Here is a 17,908-nt window from a genome sequence, read left to right on the forward strand (position 1 = left end):
TTTTACGAAGAAGCCTTCACCACACAAAGCTGCTACGATAGTGAAATGGAAATAATTTTATAAACACTTTGCAGCTTTGTTTTAAAGATCTAACACTATTGAAGTGAGGAACACAAATTCATTTTTAAGGAGAAATTGATTAAAGTATACTAATATCATGTTTAAAAACGTTTATAGATTTGTTTATGTTTTCATTTGAGAAATCACATCTAGCTAGAGAAATCCAAAACTGGTTTAAAGTTTAGTCTGAATAAAAAAAGAATTCCTACCATCAAAATTACTATAAAAAAGGCTCTCAATATAAGCCAAACATAAAAGAATGTTATAAATTGAATAGTAACAGATTAACCAATTTGTCATACTGTAAACTTTTACATGTCCTGCCCACCGCCATTTCTTTAACCTTCCATTGATTCAAATACTCATAAACCACAAACAAGGATTTTACAGACCATTTTATAATAGCGACATTCAATTAAGTCTGTTTTACTGACCACTTGCTGATAACATCTACCTCTAAATTCACAACTTTTGTTGTATAGACTAATAATAGAAAACTGCATTATACCTAAAAACATCCCTTTTAAAGCAACTCCAATAGTATATATACTCTAAATTTTCAGAATCATGCTCAAAATTGGCATTACCTTCGAGTCTGCATAAAACAAAACTCAGAAGAATGTTCCGGTCTGCAAATTTCAGTCGACGGTGACTCATTTTGATGAACATGCAAGGGCGGAAATTCCGCTTGACGCCCTCAAAATAATTTGAAAAGGGGCGGTGTAAAATTCTTGTCACTTTTCCACCAGAGACTTTCCGCCAGTTTCCGCTAATATTTTCCTACCTTGTGGGGGGGGGGTGTTAGTGTAAGATGGGTTACGGGGATGCTCCGCTGGTCAGGGTTTTCGCAAATTTCGAGTCCCACGTAGGGTGCATTTTTCGAACCTCCTCAGCGGAGCACCCCTGTCGGTCGACAAGGGTAGAACCCCCCCGGGTGTTTCTATAAAAAGGTAGGGAAAATCTTGTGATGTTTCCTTCCCACAGATTTCTGTAGTTATTGTAATTGTAAAGTCCGAAGGGGCTAGTTTGGTGCTTTATGATGCTTTTCCAAGTAAAAAAAGAGCGTCGAAATCTTTATAATCTCTTGTGACCTCTATAGGATTTCCAACAAAAATAGGCTCACTTTCATGAAAAGCACGCCATCTAGCCCGGCTTTATTATAATTATATAAATCTTTGGTCTTATTTTTCAACTATCTACGTAGAAGAAAAGTGGCAAAAGAAATCTTATAGTTCAGAGGGAGAATTATACAAAACGACGTACGGTAGGATAGACTGTCCCCGCCCTCTGACATGATTAATAGGTAGGTAGGTAGGGGAGTTTTTTCTAGGTACGTTTTTCATGAATGCGCGCGCGCTTTTCCCAAGTAAAAATAGCAATAATGAGCTGAGAAGTGGGGGCAGTCTCACTTCTCGTAGACCTCTTACACCAGTGGCGGCCTGGCAGGGGATGCAGGGTGTGCAGTGCACCACCCAGAAAGATTTGAGAGGGGCGCCAAAAGAGCTTTTCAAGGGGGCGCCAAAATTTTGTTGATGTTTAATAGACGATATCGGCTTTACCAAATTCTCCCCGAATGATTACCCATGATGCATTGCGCAAAAAAATTCACGGACGAGAACCACAGATATCTAAGCCCGAAGGGCTAGATTTGCAACTTTAAGCTTTCTCCAGCAAAAAAAAGTGAAGCAAAAATTTGACTTTTTAAATTTCGTGCCGATGGATAGGATCTAGCATTTTAATTGTTTTCGGAGCGCGAGATCAAAAAACGTAGGCGACAAACGCTATTTCACATCTCTCAAACCGGTGAAATTGCATATTTTAGTCACGTGACTCTGGTAGGAAATCCTTCCAAAGATGAGCTTCACTTTTTGATAAAAGCCGCAAATCTAGCCCTTCGGGCTTTACAGATATCTGTGACGAGAACCCAAACCCTAACAATGCATCATGGGTAATCATTCGGGGAGAATTCAGAAAGCCGATATCGTCTATTGGGTGAATTGGCGCCCTTTGACAAGTTTATAACGCCTTCTATAAGTGCAATGTTGATTTTTTCGCCTGCGGCGCTTCGTTTTATTTTACGCCCTTGCATCCTTTCTCTTGACTTTTTTAAAAACTACTCTCAAAATTGAATCGCGAAATGTCAAAGCAAAAGAAGTGTTGTGAATCCACTAGGGGTTAAGGGCTCTGACCATAGTGAATTTTTCATAATTGCCGTGTTTAAAATGTGTTTTCTGACTGATGTAACCAACAAAACTATGGCATGTTATACATTTTCTGTTAGACAAACTATTCCTAAATCTGAAAATTCAAAAATTGCATTGAAATCTTCTTTGTCTCGAAATCTTCAAAATAGTGGTTTTTCATCAATTTTTCATCTGGATTTTGCTTAAAAAAACAGTCATAACTTTTGACACATCTTTTTAGAAAAATTTCCGCAGAATTTAAAATAGTTCAATTCTTTGCAGAAAGTTTGAAAAAAGTTCGAAACAAAAAGGTTAATTACCCATTAAAACTAAGCACTTTTTCTAAAGGAGGGTGATGCAACATATTATTAACATCTTTTTAAATTTCATAACTTCATTTTTGCAATTAAATTCTTAAATACGCATAAGGGATTCGATTAAAAAGCAATTTATAAAGGCAATTCTTTGTTAAAAGTGTTAAGGAACCTGAAATATAACTTTTATGTTCAAATACCAAAATCAATTTTTGGACTATGGTCAGAGCCCTTAAAGAGGATGCTCACCTTCAAAATGAGAGATCGAAACTTGATGACTGACTTTCTCCTTTTTAGAAGATCTTTTAAGCTGTTTGACGTTTCTTACATCAAATTTTTTTGCCTGCGGCGCCTAAATTAAAAAGCACCCTTATTCCTGCCAACTTTCAAATTTTGGGGGGCTTTTTTAGCCATATTTCTTTAATGGAGAGTAAAGTAAGACCAGCGGCGCAAAAGTTTTAACATTATCAGGTAATTTTTCTGATAAAGTTTTAGAAAACAAAAATATAGACCAAATCGATACTTGCTAGGTATAAAATTTCCATTTCAAGTATCAACAGCTCATGTTTTTTATTTGAAGAGCTTTATTTTTGGTGCTAAATATAAGATAAATTGAGGCATTTTTAGACATTTTAAAAGTTGAAAATATAAATTTTTTTCCTTGTTTAGAAAACTATGACATTTAAAATTATAACAAGAAAATAGATATCAAGTTATCATTACCACCACCTTCGTATAAATAAAAGTTTTTTAACTCAAAGATTCTGGGCGTTACTTTCAACCAGTCACTGCTCTTACAGTTTAGTATTTCCACTTAATGATGGAGGGCGCAAGTAAGGACAAAAGTACCAGGGGCGCCAATTTCATAGTTTGCACCACCAAGAAAATTAAGCCAGGCCGCTACTGTCTTACACTACAGTGGACATAGGCCCAACACAAAAATCCAACGAATCATAAATAAAACTCATGACGGCCACATATTAATACCGCTTCCCTGGGCCAAAAATTCTGTTTCAGCCATTTTGGGATATTTAAATTAAAGCAAAACACTTTTTGCTGACGTCAGCAAAAATTTGAAATACTAATATTTCCTATGGAGTATTTATTGAAATGAGCTCAAATTTTGTACGAAGGTAGGGTGGATAAATGTCTTTCATTTCGAAAAAAAATTTTTAAAAAAATTGATGACGTCAGCAAAAATCAGCAATTTTCGTTTTTCCTAAAAAAAATGCTGACGTCATCAATTTTTTGGAAATAAAAGATATTTATAAACTCTACCTTCGTACCAAATTTCAGTTCATTTGGATAAATATTGACGTCCGCAAAAAGTATTTTTCCTTAATTTTACCAAAATGGCTGAAATTGAAAAGGCATTTATATGACGAGTGAGAAAAAGCAAAAAATTTTCCCAAAAAGGAGGTAAACAACTGACCGTCACGCATTATTTGATTCGTTAATTTTTTGCACAGGCCTTAACTTGTCCGAGCGCAAGCTTGTAAATTAAAATTGGTGAGTAAGCAAACGATATCACTCTTATCTAAAAACAAAACTTTTAAGGCAAATCCAAAACACATACCACAAATCATATGTAGAGCTTTAAAGAAGCATATTAACGAGAGAATTTCTAAAATTCATTTAACCCTCTCTCGAATTATCGGCTAAAAATTGATATTGACGTTACAAAATAGGTCGAAAAAACACGTCACAAAGACGGTTTCATTTCAATAACGTAATCATAGAAAAACGGCGATATTTTCATATTTTCAATACACTTTTCTCAAGATGCATAAATTTATTGTTGTCCTCGTTTTCAAACAAATTTCATTGCTATGAAATTATACATTCAAACCAATTTTAATTCCCAAAAGGCAAACATTAACTCTAAAACAAAAGTACTTGAAATTCAAAATGTCTCACGAGGTGTAAACAACACAATTATCATTGTGAATATGTAATTTTATAGCAATGAAATCTGTTTGAAAATGAGGACAACAATAAATTTATGCAACTCGAGAAAAGTGTATTCCTTTTTACCCCGAGTACTATGAACACCAAATTTAATTAATGAAAAATCCAAAGACTTTGGTGTTATCCCATAACCTCGTAAAACTTATAATTTAAATCATCCTAAAAAGTGATAATCAAAATATGATGAATAGACCGATTCCATGCAACGCCATTTTTACCCAACGATCAGCCTTTTTTTTTAAAAATGGCATAAAGAATAATATATACAGGATGATTTAGCAATACCTTGCTTAGCACCAAGGCTTTAAATGTTCTTGTTTGACTTGCGCATAGTTTTCTGTTTGTTTTTTTATTTCGTGGACGAAAATTAGTCAGTTAGGAACAGCGCAGCTTGCTTGAGATTTGGTTGAACTTTAAGATAGTGCCCAACTGGATTTTGCCGAACCAGTCTATATAATCAATCTTTGGTAAAAATTACGGAAAAATAAGGACAAAGACACACAGAAAGGTTTACAATTGTTTTGATTATTTTTATTTCTATATTATACTTTCACCTGTTCCTTTCAAATGTACAAAACATGCTTAATGCGCATGCCTAAAAATGGAAAAAATTATATAGAAAACCAACGCTGGAAATCTGCCCCATGATTATTGCAGTTTTTTAAAAGTCTTTCGATTCTCCTGGGCAGTATACCGTAATTAGTTGGTCTAATGTCGACATCTCTCATTTTAATACTGACATCCTTTCAAGGGATAGGAAAAATAGGAAGGTCGGAATCACTGGTTGAAAAAAAAAAGTTTCCCCCCTCTGACCACTAAGCAAAGATATGAACTTTCAATCAGGGATTCCGACCTTCGTATTAATCCCAGCTCTAAAGATGGGTGTCCGAATTAGTAAAGTCATGTCGACATTAGACAGACTTAAAGTATCTTCCAAATTTACTGATTTCATCTGCTTAGGTAAAGTAAAGTAACGTAATAGAAAATTTATACTCAAAGTCAAGTCAGTACACATAAGAACAAACTATATAAGAACATAAGGCTTCGATGGCCAAAATGTTAAGAACAAGTTAAGAACATTTTAAGGCTTTGGGTACTCCAAACACCTGATTTCTTAGTAAAACGCACAAAGCGGGCTACCCACTAAAATGGCGAAAATAAGAACACGTTAAAAACATTTTAAGGCTCAAATTTGAAAAAGTTAAAAACATACGAAGGCTTCAAAAATTTTGGATGTTCTTATAAAAAAAACAAAAAACGTGTATTCAATTTTTTGGTTTCTTAAGCAGCATACACACTTTTCTACAATGCTTTTTCGACGTTTTCAATTTTACTTTTTAATATAATTCAATATTTATAGAAATGATAAACTATTAAAAAACAAATTTTACCAGGAAAAATATTAAAAATTAAATATTGTATTCATAGACTACAAGATACATTACATTATAAAAGTTCCCGGGGGGGGGGGTCAAAATGAGCAAAGATGAGAAAAATTGCACTCTAAGGGTGGTAAAATTTGGAAAAGCTGACCATACTTTGCTCTCAAAAATTTTCAAGAAAAAGCACCATAAAGCTTTTTTCACATGCACGTAAAATTTTACTTTAGACCTTGCGGAAAATCGTTCGTAAGGCTGTCTTTTGGGAATTTCCCTGACATTATGTAGAGTTTTTGTTGATTAAGAGGGTCTTACGTGACTTTTCCTTTCGTTCAAAACTTTTTGAACGTAAGCAAACTCTACATAAGGCCTTAAAACACTACGCGAGCTTAGGGGAATTCCCGCCCTTCAAGGTCATAAGTAAAATTTTACGTACATGTGAAAAAAGCTTAAGGGTTATTTTGGGCCACACGTACGGTCATTTTTTGAGTCTACTCTTTCATACCAAGTTTATACGAAAGCATATAGAAAACATCAGGCGTTTGTTGCTAGTTTTATTTTTCGCCTTAAAATGTGCAACTCAAAATTTTATCATTTTCGTAACAAAATACGAATGTTCAATTTTTTTGAGTGATATCGTTAAAATGAGGCAATCTTGATTTACAGATGTGCCAGGACATACAATTTCAACTGTTTCATATTCAAAAAACATCCATCTTGTCACCTCGAAAGAGTTATATCTTATTTCATTTTTGTAAATTACTGAGATATATAATTCAATATCAACATAAGAGAGGTCTAGTAAAGATCGATTTCCAACGTGAAATCTAAATATATACCAACCAACCCAGCAGAAGGTTTTGAAGCGGAAAACCTTTTGGATGCCTGAGAGAAAGATTTCAGGTCTCGAATTGCCGTTGACCAATCAAAAGGGTCAATCACAAAATTAGTGTCTGGGAAAGCTAGGAGTTTTTCTGTCTAGCTAGCCTAAAATTTGAGATTGGCCTATTTTGAATAGTGAGGAGGGTCCTTTCTACATGAAACAGGGTCAATCTCAAAATTTGTGCTCAGACAAACAGAAAAATTCTTAGTTTTCTCAAGCAATAATCTAATGGTTGGACCTTTTGATTTGTCAACAGCGAAATAGAACTTTGCTGTCCTATCATTGCTATATTGCTCGAATATTTATCTCAATCTTTCAATGGTCTGAAGTAAAAATCAGAACATAAGTTGAAATATTCGCCCGTACTAGTCTCACTACTGAATTATTTATGATATCCTTGGCCAAAACTTTGACATTAAAACTGTCAATCATTATCCATCTCCATGCCTCATTCAGTCAAACCATTATTCAAGCTTGAAACAAGCAAAACATCAGGCTATCAAGACCAATTTGTATCTTACTAAATGATATGGCGACTGGTTCGTCTCGCCTAGCCAAGAAACTAAGCACACATGGTAAATTATGTTGCTTTAATATGTCCAGTAACACAAGGGCGTCTCGGAAACGGGAGCAAGTTTCCATGACAACAAAGTCTTCTCCTTCTTCTTCTTCCAATAACCACGTGATTTGCTTTTCAAAAAAATCTCTCAATTCTTCAGAATCGAACGAGGGCGTCCTTAAAATATCTACTGAACTCGTCGAGCCGCCCGGGGCGTTCCCGCTACTGTTCTGTCGTATCCGTACTAACGGGATACCGTCTTTCAGTATTTCTTCACGTTCTTTCTCCGTGCTTTTTGTTATGCTGTCCGTAATATTAGAAGTGTAGTTGGGTAATTTGATGTTATCTTTGGGGAAGTAATCCAATTCGAAATTCGTTTCGTCCTTTTTGGCGAGTTTCTCCAACTTCATTTTGAGCTGTAGATAAAAAAAAAGAAAGAACTTCATATAATAATTCAGTTTTTGCATCAGAGGGTCAGCATGGGACAATAAAAAAGACCTTGATTTAAATAGACTGGATACACATCAATGAAGATTTCAGTCAAAACTTTGTCATAACTCGTTCCAATAAAAACGTACAAGAGTTAGATTGCCTTATCAGACCGATTTCTGAAGAATTCTTTGAAAGTGGTTTCCAACTGGCCGGCTTATTTTTTGCAGTTTAGTACATCCGTACATCTTAAGGCCGGTCTCAACTTGCGCGCGCTTCGATCGTACCGAGCGCGCGCTACATTTTTATGACGTAATCTTTTTTCCAAGCAAAAAGGATTGAGGCCAAAAGGTGCAATCACAGCGCGCACAAGTGGAGACTGGCCTTTAGGGACCTCTGAATGTTTTAACCACATACATAAAGCGAGTTAAAGACTGTTCTTAGCTACCATGTGAAAAACATGTCAGCGTGACAAGCCTGATTCCCTTTTGATCGTTCAGCATATGGTAGCAATGAAGAGGGGGATACTTAAAGCGAATGGCCTTTAGTTACGACACCACTTTAAAGGAAGTCTACCCAGATCTAAAACCTAAATTCCCTTCCTGTCCTTAAAGTACAAAAATAATTATACATCAAACAGTAATCGATTTCCACAAAAAAACATAGCTTGAAAATGGGTCAAAGCTTTTATTCAACAAAATACAGATTGCTGATGATATTTTCGAGATTATTGAGCCGTGGTGCAGTGGTAGAGCATCAGGCTACGGTTCAACCCCCAGCCGGGTCATACCAAAGATTCTCAAAATGGTACTTGATGCCTCTCTGCTTGGTGCTTAGCAATTAAGAGAAGGATCAAGGGTAAGTGGAGAAATCCAGGGCGAATAAGTGGTGCCCTCCCCTACATTCGGGTAGACAGCTATCGAAAGAGGAGACTTCGGGTCGCCTCCGACTGCGGTCGCAGACTTACTACTTAAGAGATCAGTAAAGGACTAACGGTGGTAATTGAACGAAAAAAAGAAAAATCAAACTTACAGCAAAATCATCAACCAAGTCAGATCCTGATTTGAAAAGCTCTCCATTTAAGATACTACATAGATCTTGCTGACTCAGCCCTTCTTCAGGTATAAATTTCCCATCTTCAAGAGTGCAAGGGGCGAACAACCCCTCAGCATAAATGATCGGGCGGGCGCACGCGATACCCGTTAGACTGTTATGTTCCATACGTAGTTCCAATTACGTAATGTTAAGTCATCAATAAGTTTGATTACGCCATTGTAAGGGTGATAACCATTTACGTATATATAAGTTCCAAATATGTATTGTATTTTTTTTTTTGATAATTTGTATATTAGTAATCTCTGAAAAATATAAAAATATGAAAATATACAGTAGGTGCTTGGTAAGGGGACACATAATTTTATGAATGTAAGTCAACATACAGTAGTAACCGACTCAGCATCACAGATATCGCATTCTTTTACACACTAGATGGGCTAACTACTCACAGATTTCCTGCGGAAGTCTGTCCAGTTTTGAAGTCCGCCATGTTGTTTTCTATTTTAACTTAGATTTTCGGACGTTAGGATTTCAAAACATTACTAATGAATTAGAAAAGTGCTGTTGATGACCAGAAATCAGTGACAAGAAATCAGGACACACTATACGACTTACCAGATCATAAGAATACACTTTATAAGAATGTCCATGATGAAAATGGCCAAAAAATTCAAAATAATGCTAAGAATATCACCATCATGGAATTTTGATACTCAAGCTAAGAATGCCATTTTTAGAGCATTCTCAATAATAAGTCGCCAATTACCCCCAAGTAAGACTCACTCCTTTCACAAAAATGTCATTTTATGCTTGAGAGGGGGCCTTGAGACGTATGTACTAAATGCTAAATCTAGTCTGAATTCGGATCCTAACTTAAGAATGCTGTAAGAATATTTTAGGATGATTTTCCCAAAAAAAGTTAAGAATATCCATGATGAAATCAGATGAAATGGATTTACACCATTCTTATAAAAAAGAAGCTTGTAGACATAAGCACACACAAACTTTTCTACTTGCAGTCGTGTTCTGACACAGGACTTTTTCAGGACACACACTCTGTAATGTAAATACATACCCCCAAAACTACCCCTTAAAGAGGTTCGAGTTGAAGACTATACTACTGCAAACACCAAGACCACCCTTGTACACTAAACTTTGCTCGCTGCTCGCAGTTTGAGCACTCTTGTGACTCCACAATGCAATCCACAAAATGTGTAACCGTACATCCTGTACCCAAGTTCAGGAGTTGCCATAAAGCCATTATGGTAATAACCGGGAGGGCACATTGCTATACATTGTACACTAAACTTATAAAGAAGTAACGTGAGATTGACTGGTCTCCAAAACATCGTTCCACTCAAACTGCAAAATAAAAACAAAGCAATCTCAAGTTCACTATACCACTATATACACGTTTTTTCATAAGAACAAACTATATATAATAACATAAGGTTACGATAGCCAAAATGTTAAGAACAAGTTAATAATATTATAAGGCTTTGCAGACTCTAAACATCCAGTTTCTTCAAAAATTGGATAAAAATACTCAGAAAGTGTTGAGATTAAGAACATCTTAAGAACATTTTTAAGCTTAAGACTCAAATAATTAACACCATCCAAAGAGTTGAAAACTTTTGGATGTTCTTATTAAAAAAACGTGTATATACGATATAAGCATACCTATAGAGATCTATATCACTTTCAAAAGGAGAAAGAAAGAATGTTGGTTTTATAACCTTATTTTGTGGCTTAAGCTCTATTTAATCGATGTATGGATTTTATTGAGCTGGCTATCCTAAGGAATGCAAAAAATGTTTTTAAAGTAATCTTGGTGAGAATAGACAGGTAGTTTTATGAGGCTCCCCCAGGCGGTAACTCTTATCACGATATCACACAACTTTTTTGTCTTCAATCACAGATCACACGAAATCAGCAAAAAACTTGGATAATCACGCATTTCTTTGAAAAAATTCCAAATCACACATCATTTTTTAAATCACGACCACGTCTTGACCTCTGATCAAGCAATCACAAAGAAAGAAATTTCCAAATCACGGAATCACGCTAGAAAAAACTCCCGATCCCAACGCCAAACAAACGGCTTGGGGGCCTCTTTTATGGAGGTTAACGATATCATTGATTAAGTCATTCCTTTTTTGTTGATAGCTGATATTGATTAGCCTCGAGCTAAGTACACATTGTACTTTAAAGAAAAGAAACATTCATTCATTCATTCATTCATTCATTCATTCATCCATTCACTCACTCACTCACTCACTGTACAATATCAACAAGTATAAAAAAGACACCAAAAAAACCGTTTTCTTGAATTGAGTAAAATTTGCAAAAGAATTTTTTGTCGTCCAATTGTAGCAGTAGTGAAAAACTCGTCTCAGGCCCAAAGAATCAAACTATTTGAAAGAATACATCACTAACCACATTGCAACCAACAAAGTCTCCAGAGTGTCTACACTTTACACAAAGACATCCTCAGATTCTAGTTTAACTCATCAAACACTCAAATATTATCACAAGAGGCATCAAGGTATCTTCTTTTAAAAAAAATGGTAAAAATGTTATCCCCCAAAATTGACATTTTATCGTATTTAAAATGAATTTTTTCTTGTATGGTATCAGGAACTATCTATAATGCGACCTTTAAGAACCCAAGAAAAACATTACACCGTCCAGAGTAAAGAAAAGGTGCTAAGAGAAGAAAATCAATGTTATCAATTAAAACAAGGATTACAACTTTCAAAAAATGCCTAAGATTGATGATACGGTAGTAAAAATACGAGAAAAAAGTAAACAAAGCTTTCGGGCTGCTACATTTTATCATTACTAAAAACAGATCAACAGATCTTAAAGCAAAGATGTTTAAAGGTATCCCATCCTGCCTCTTGGATAGACTTCAAAAGGTAATTGAAAAAGAAAAAAAAAAATATGTAAAAACCCTCTACACGTTTTTTTATAAGGAACTTGAGGTTAAAAATGCTCCTAAAAATTAGGAATTGTTAAGGAACTGCCCCACGCTGAGAGTAAAAAAATACCAATTTAAGGAACAGAGAGTTAAACTTGAACTTGCTCACATTTAAAAAGGCCTAAACAAAAAAAATGAAATATTGACGAAACAACATTCATTAAACGTCTTTTTCTGTACTGTAGTCCATTGTTATAATGCAATAGTTATATACTTAGCAAATCCAGTCTTAGCAACCAAGTCAATAAGGAACTCGATAAAGAACTTTGAGGCTGAAATTATCTGGAAAAATAAGGTTCCTTATAAAAAAAAACGTGTATTCTGCAAAAATATGCACAATATGCACAAGAATCCATATAGACTCCGAATGCTTTAGAAGGGTGATGTTTTGGAGCCAAAGATGAAGTTTGCATGAACTCAAGGGTGGCCTTCACATTTGTGATATTGGTCACACATTTTCAATTCTGATTCGATTCATGAAACAGCCCTAAGATTTTTTTTCAGTTCAGTCTGGCATTGTACATTCAATACATACTACACATCATCTAGGTAATTTGAGTTGAGATCAATGTTTTCACATTATCTGGCAAGACGATCCGGCACCATCAACACTTCCAGTACTACATTCCTCCAAGACGAAATATTTCCGAAGAGTTATTGGTGGATTTTGATCAATATCTTTCATGATACGTTCAAGACGTCCCTTCATATTCGAGATAGTGGAGCGGTTTAAATCTTGCAATAAATTACATTCCTGATCATGGAACAATGGAATTTTACCGTCACTCAAATATTGAAGTAACCTTTTTAGACATTGAATGAAAAGAGTATAAAGATTTCTATCCAGCCAGCGTTGGTTATCCAAAACAAGCATAACCAGTGTTTTCAGATAATAACTGGAGAGCTTTTTCCATGGTGCACCTTGCATGTCTCGAAACCTCTTAAGAAGCTTGAGAACTTTCTTAGCACAGCTTTGGTCATGAAAAATCCGTCGTTCCCTGTCTGGATAAGATAATCGCCATAGATATTTAGATTGACGAGGGTACGGTTTTGGAACTAAAACCACTGATGATGAACTGAGTTGAAACACAGGGACAAGATCCACATCAATAAACATACCAGAATCAGATACAACCTTCAACGTATAAGCAGGACCAGCTTTATGATAACTAAAGGAAACCTTTTCTCCATTTCCAACAGAGATCTTACTACTCCACCAAGACGTGTATTTCGCATTAACTTTATCAGTAGTTTTATACACAATCCCCTGAAACCAACTGCTCAATTGTTGCGGTAAAAGGACGTACCTGTATTCGCGAAATCCAGGTATTACACCAGAATAGTGGAAAGATTCGAAGAACGATCTCAAAAATTTGTAATCGCTATACCGGGGATGTGTGCTCGGCATGAGTTGGTCAAACGTCTTTTTAGTGCAGTAAACAGCGGACCCAGGGACAACATTGAAGATAAGGGCATCCTCGTGAGAAGTTGTAACGAGATCAAAATCACCTCGGTAAAATGGTAACTTAAAAACGACGTTCAAATCAAACTCTGTCGCAGCTCCAACTCTTAAAGCCATTGACCTTTTACATAGTCATAATGTATGTTGATTCAGCAGATTGAGATAAATAGAATCTTTTGTAATGAATAAAGAAAAATGTGGAGCAAGATTTTTTTCTTCCTTTTATTTACAAATTTGAAAGGACTCTTTTATTAAAATTTAGCTGACATCAGTTTCAGACGAGTCGGGTGTATATAACACTGTATAATCCCTTTAAACCATCATAAAATGAGCCTGAATAATAGATGTCTTGGTAAATAGCTTCACTCAATTCACGCATTTCAGGGAAAAACTTGTTTCCAACGAAATCCGTTAAGATCCCTTTGGCGCGTGCGGTGGCTGCGTCATCCATGGCAATTGTTTCAACATAAACGTCGTTCAAAACTCTCATCATTGAATAATATTCCGCCATTTCAAGGAATAATTTTTGACAAGTGCGTGGTTTACAGTTAGGTGTGTATGATTAGTTCCTCTATAGTTTTTTGTAGATTTTTCAAAGGTTTTGAGGGAACTCAAATTTTAGTATAATAGCGCTATTATGTGAGCAGCCAGTGGAACTACTGGTGAAGGTATCTTCTATATAACAAGTTCACTACAATAGAATCTTCAGGAAAATGGTCCAGTCCAAAATGTGAGCAAGGTTAAAATATGGCAGACTTCACGTGTTTACGATTGTACTGTATTCAGTTCCTCTATAGTACACTTGGCAATTGTTTTTCACAAATAGTAGGGAGAACATCAGTATGATAACTCTTCGATGCAAGCCAGAGGAATTATTGAAACCAATGGAACACAAAATGAAGCTTTGGATGGCAATTTACATACGGTAGAATTTCCAGGAGAATCCAGGCCAGAATGCAGTATTGATAGAGTGAATATTTAACCTTTCCGCCCCGAAAGACGTATCTGATACGTTCGCCATACGTTCCGAAAGACGTATCTGATACGTTTTTAAGGTGACCTTCTTATTTGGTCGGATTACGCCCCAACCGTCAGAGGTACGGTAAAACCGATTAAAAAATCGGAATCAGCGTGAAATTTCCGATAAGAAACAATCGGGGTTTGTTTTGGTATGACGCAACATTTTTCAAAAATAGAAATGGTAGACCAAGCTATGTTGCGTGATTTTGTGAAACTGGAGGAGGCAGAAAGTTAGCTATGAAAGTAAGGGTTTATAAAAGTGTTTTAGAGTTTTATTTGGCTTTTCAAAAGTATGGAATTGTATTACCTAACTATAAAGGAACCTTCTAAAGAAAAAAGTAAGTGTTTTTATCAATTTTTCAGTTCTCTATAATTTTTTGAAGTTTTGCACCAAAAAATGACTTTTTCGCGACATTGTTTTTTCATATACCTTTTGTCTGGCTTCATAATTTTTGTCCAAAATTGTTTGAAGTACTCAGTTAAACATATTTAGAAAGGGGAAAGGTAGGGCTTTCCAAAAATATAAGGGTTTTTTTCTGAAGTTAATTTTTCAAAAAGTTATAACGGTTATCGTGAAAATTGCATTTTCATCAAAAAACTGTTAACAGGTTTCCGTTACAACACAAAAACGTTTTCGAACCAAAAGAAACTTTAAAACGACAGCAGACATGTACACATAAGACCCCTTAAATCACAGAAAGAAGTTAGTGTAACAAACATCACAAAACAAAGTGAACGATTCACAAAAGAAAAGAAATAGATTTGAATTTCCAAGAAAAAATGTTAAATGTTTTCAGTACAGCCCGAAAAAACCGGTCATTATTGTATTTGTTAACCGTTTCCTTCAGCTTCGATTGATTTTTAGCGCTTTATCCAGGAAAAGCGAAAAAAACAAGCGAAAAGAGATCAAAAATTGTTATAATTTCTGACGTCAGAAATAAAAAAATGAGAGAAATGATGTCAACGCATTGTTCATTTTCCTTTGAAAAAGTGACGTCACAGTGAATTTTCCTAACGACGGGCAACTCTGGACAATGTAGGCCCGTCGTCATGCGAAAAGAACCAATTGCATTGCGCCAAAAGCCGTGTAGCCCGCTTCGAAAAAGTAACCGGTTAACAATTTATAATAACAGAACTTTATAATAAAAACTATCTTTAAACCTTTGATGATCTTTGGAAAAGAGAACAATATTTAACTCAGATTTCTAAGGTCTTCTAATAATGTGTCAGTATATCCCTCTCGTCTGCTAAATAAATTAAAGAAGGTCAAGTTCCTGCCTCAAACAGCACACAAAGTGACAAGCAGTATACGTTTTTTATAAAAACATCCAAAATTTTTGAAGCCTTCGGATGTTCTTAACTTTTCGATTTTTAAGCCTAAAAATGTTCTTAATATGTTCTTATTTTCACCATTCTTGAGCATTTTGGGCCATTTTTCTAACAAATTGGGTGTTTTAAAGTCTTCAAAGCCTTTAAAAATGTTCTTAGCTTGTTCTCATAATTTTAGCCATCGAAACCTTATATAGTTTGTTCTTGTAAGAAAGCGTGTAAATGTTGGTCGAACTTTTTTAGGGAAAGCAAACTACTCTTAGGTGCCAAATAAACGGTCCCCCCCCGCTTGTTAATTTTTCGATTTTTTTCCAACCCCCCCGCACCTTATTAGGACCCCCCCGTTTATTAATTATTGAAAAAATTCCTAGCTTCAAAAGGAAAATTCCTTGTTTTACTCTAAAAAGCCTAAATTTAGTCTATTTTGACCCTTTTTAGGGTTTTTAAAGGTCCATTTTCCAACCCCCCCGGTAATTAGGTACCCCCCGTTTATTTAATTTCAAAATTTTTTCCAACCCCCCCATTTATTCGAACCCCCCCGTTTATTTGGCACCCAAGAGTAAGTAACAAATGCCTCTTTAGGATAAAAGCTAGAATAAATTTACCATCAAGGGCAGAGCATTATGCACTGAAGAAAATGTTTTTTTGCTTTCCGAAAGTACCGCCACATTTCATGTTGGTGTAAACAAAATAATATTATCCAATTTTCACACAACCCTAAAGAACATAATAGTCAATAGACGATATCGGCTTTCCGAATTCTCCCCGAATGATTACCCATGATGCATTGCATTGAAAGTCAATATTGTCCGTGAATTATTTTGCGCAATGCATCATGGGTAATCATTCGGGGAGAATTCGGAAAGCCGATATCGTCTATTGCCTATATAAATTATTTTAAGTGCTAACAAACAACGGTTAGGTCAGGTAACTGAATTCTTTATCTACTCAATAGAAGGTATAAATTTATGAATCATTCAAAATTTATAAAGAAACACGAGAAATTACATGAGAGATGACAAAAAGGTCACATTTTAAAGGTTTTGTTTTTGAATAAGAGTGATATCGTTTGCTTACTCATCAATTTTAATTCACAACCTTTTTCACGTTGGATTGACACGGATGTGGAGCAGGATTGGTCAGAAAAAGAAAAAAAGTAAAACTTATTTTTGATTGTATCGGCATATAACAATAGGCAGACACTGTCCTGAGGCGAAACAAAAAAATTTCTTGTTTCCGGAAACCGGCCGGGTGAAAAAATTTTTTTTTCTGACCCGGCCGCAAACTTTCGTTCGTTAGTAGTCCGTACTTGTTGTAATTTAGGGCATAATTTATGCTGTGTTTATACATAAAAGTTATTCTTAAACTCTATTTCAATGAGCCATAAATTATCAAAAATAGCAAAAAAAAATTATTTTCCGGCCGGCCGCATGATAACTTTTTTCCTTCACCCGCATTCCGGAAACAAAACATTTTTTATCATTCGCCTGATATGAAATATGTGTCTGATATGAAACGGGAACACTTATCTAAAAATAAAACCTTTATAAAGCATTCAAAAGAAAACAGCATAGTAATAGAAAATGGACGAAAACGTCCCCAGAAATTTTTAAGCAGTTGTAAAAGTACACCCTAAAAATGTAAAATAAATTCACAAAATCCTGAAAACGCATCATTCAAATTCAAGTCAATGACCAACACTCTATGTATTCAAACTCTTTTTTTGAAGCTTTTCATTCACAAATTCTGAACACAACAATATAGCATCGTATATGTACGCTACTACAAGAGAATACGGAAATTGAAATAAATATGGTCATTATAAAGCATGACATCCTACGAGAAGGATAATTTCTAAATCATTTTTTTATAAGCATGAAAATAGATAAAGATAAACAGTTTCATGACAATTTGAATGGATTACAAAATTATTAAAACCATACTTCGCTCCTTTAATAATGCTACTTCCTTGCAAATCCAACAATAATAGTTTCCAGATTCAGTCAAAATATTGAAAATAATAAACCAAATAAAACAGTATTTTTTACAGAAGTAAATATTTCTAATAACTAACCGTGCAATTTTCTAATTAAGCAGGTCATATATCTTAATCAGACAGGTCAGACTACTAAAGGAAAGATATTCTCTCTTTTTTTGAGGTGAAATTAATTGTCGCTATTATCAACCTCAATTGGTTAGGTAATAAGACGTGTCTAAATCTTTCCGATGCAATAACAAATTCTAAAATCACGTTTTTATAGGAAGTAGTGTGGTGGGATGTATAAA

The 17,908-nt window shown here is 35.0% G+C and overlaps 2 protein-coding genes across 2 annotated transcripts; both read right to left on the reverse strand.

The window, feature by feature from the left end:
• Positions 1 to 5,034: 5,034 nt before the first annotated feature.
• LOC136800915 (uncharacterized) lies at positions 5,035 to 9,164 on the reverse strand. The gene is made up of 2 exons (XM_067057524.1): positions 8,808 to 9,164; positions 5,035 to 7,762 (listed from the first exon to the last, which is right to left on the reverse strand). Exons 1-2 carry the CDS (start codon positions 8,994 to 8,996, stop codon positions 7,256 to 7,258), a joined length of 696 nt encoding a protein of 231 aa, XP_066913625.1. The 5' UTR covers positions 8,997 to 9,164; the 3' UTR covers positions 5,035 to 7,255.
• A 3,221-nt stretch (positions 9,165 to 12,385) lies between these two features.
• Positions 12,386 to 13,390, reverse strand: LOC136800888 (cyclic GMP-AMP synthase-like receptor). The gene has a single exon (XM_067057498.1). The coding sequence runs from the start codon at positions 13,388 to 13,390 to the stop codon at positions 12,386 to 12,388; it is 1,005 nt and encodes a 334-aa protein (XP_066913599.1).
• Positions 13,391 to 17,908: the final 4,518 nt, after the last annotated feature.

This window comes from Clytia hemisphaerica, unplaced genomic scaffold, assembly GCF_902728285.1.
Source record: "Clytia hemisphaerica strain Z4C2 unplaced genomic scaffold, Clytia hemisphaerica genome assembly, whole genome shotgun sequence".
Classification (NCBI taxonomy): domain Eukaryota; kingdom Metazoa; phylum Cnidaria; class Hydrozoa; order Leptothecata; family Clytiidae; genus Clytia; species Clytia hemisphaerica.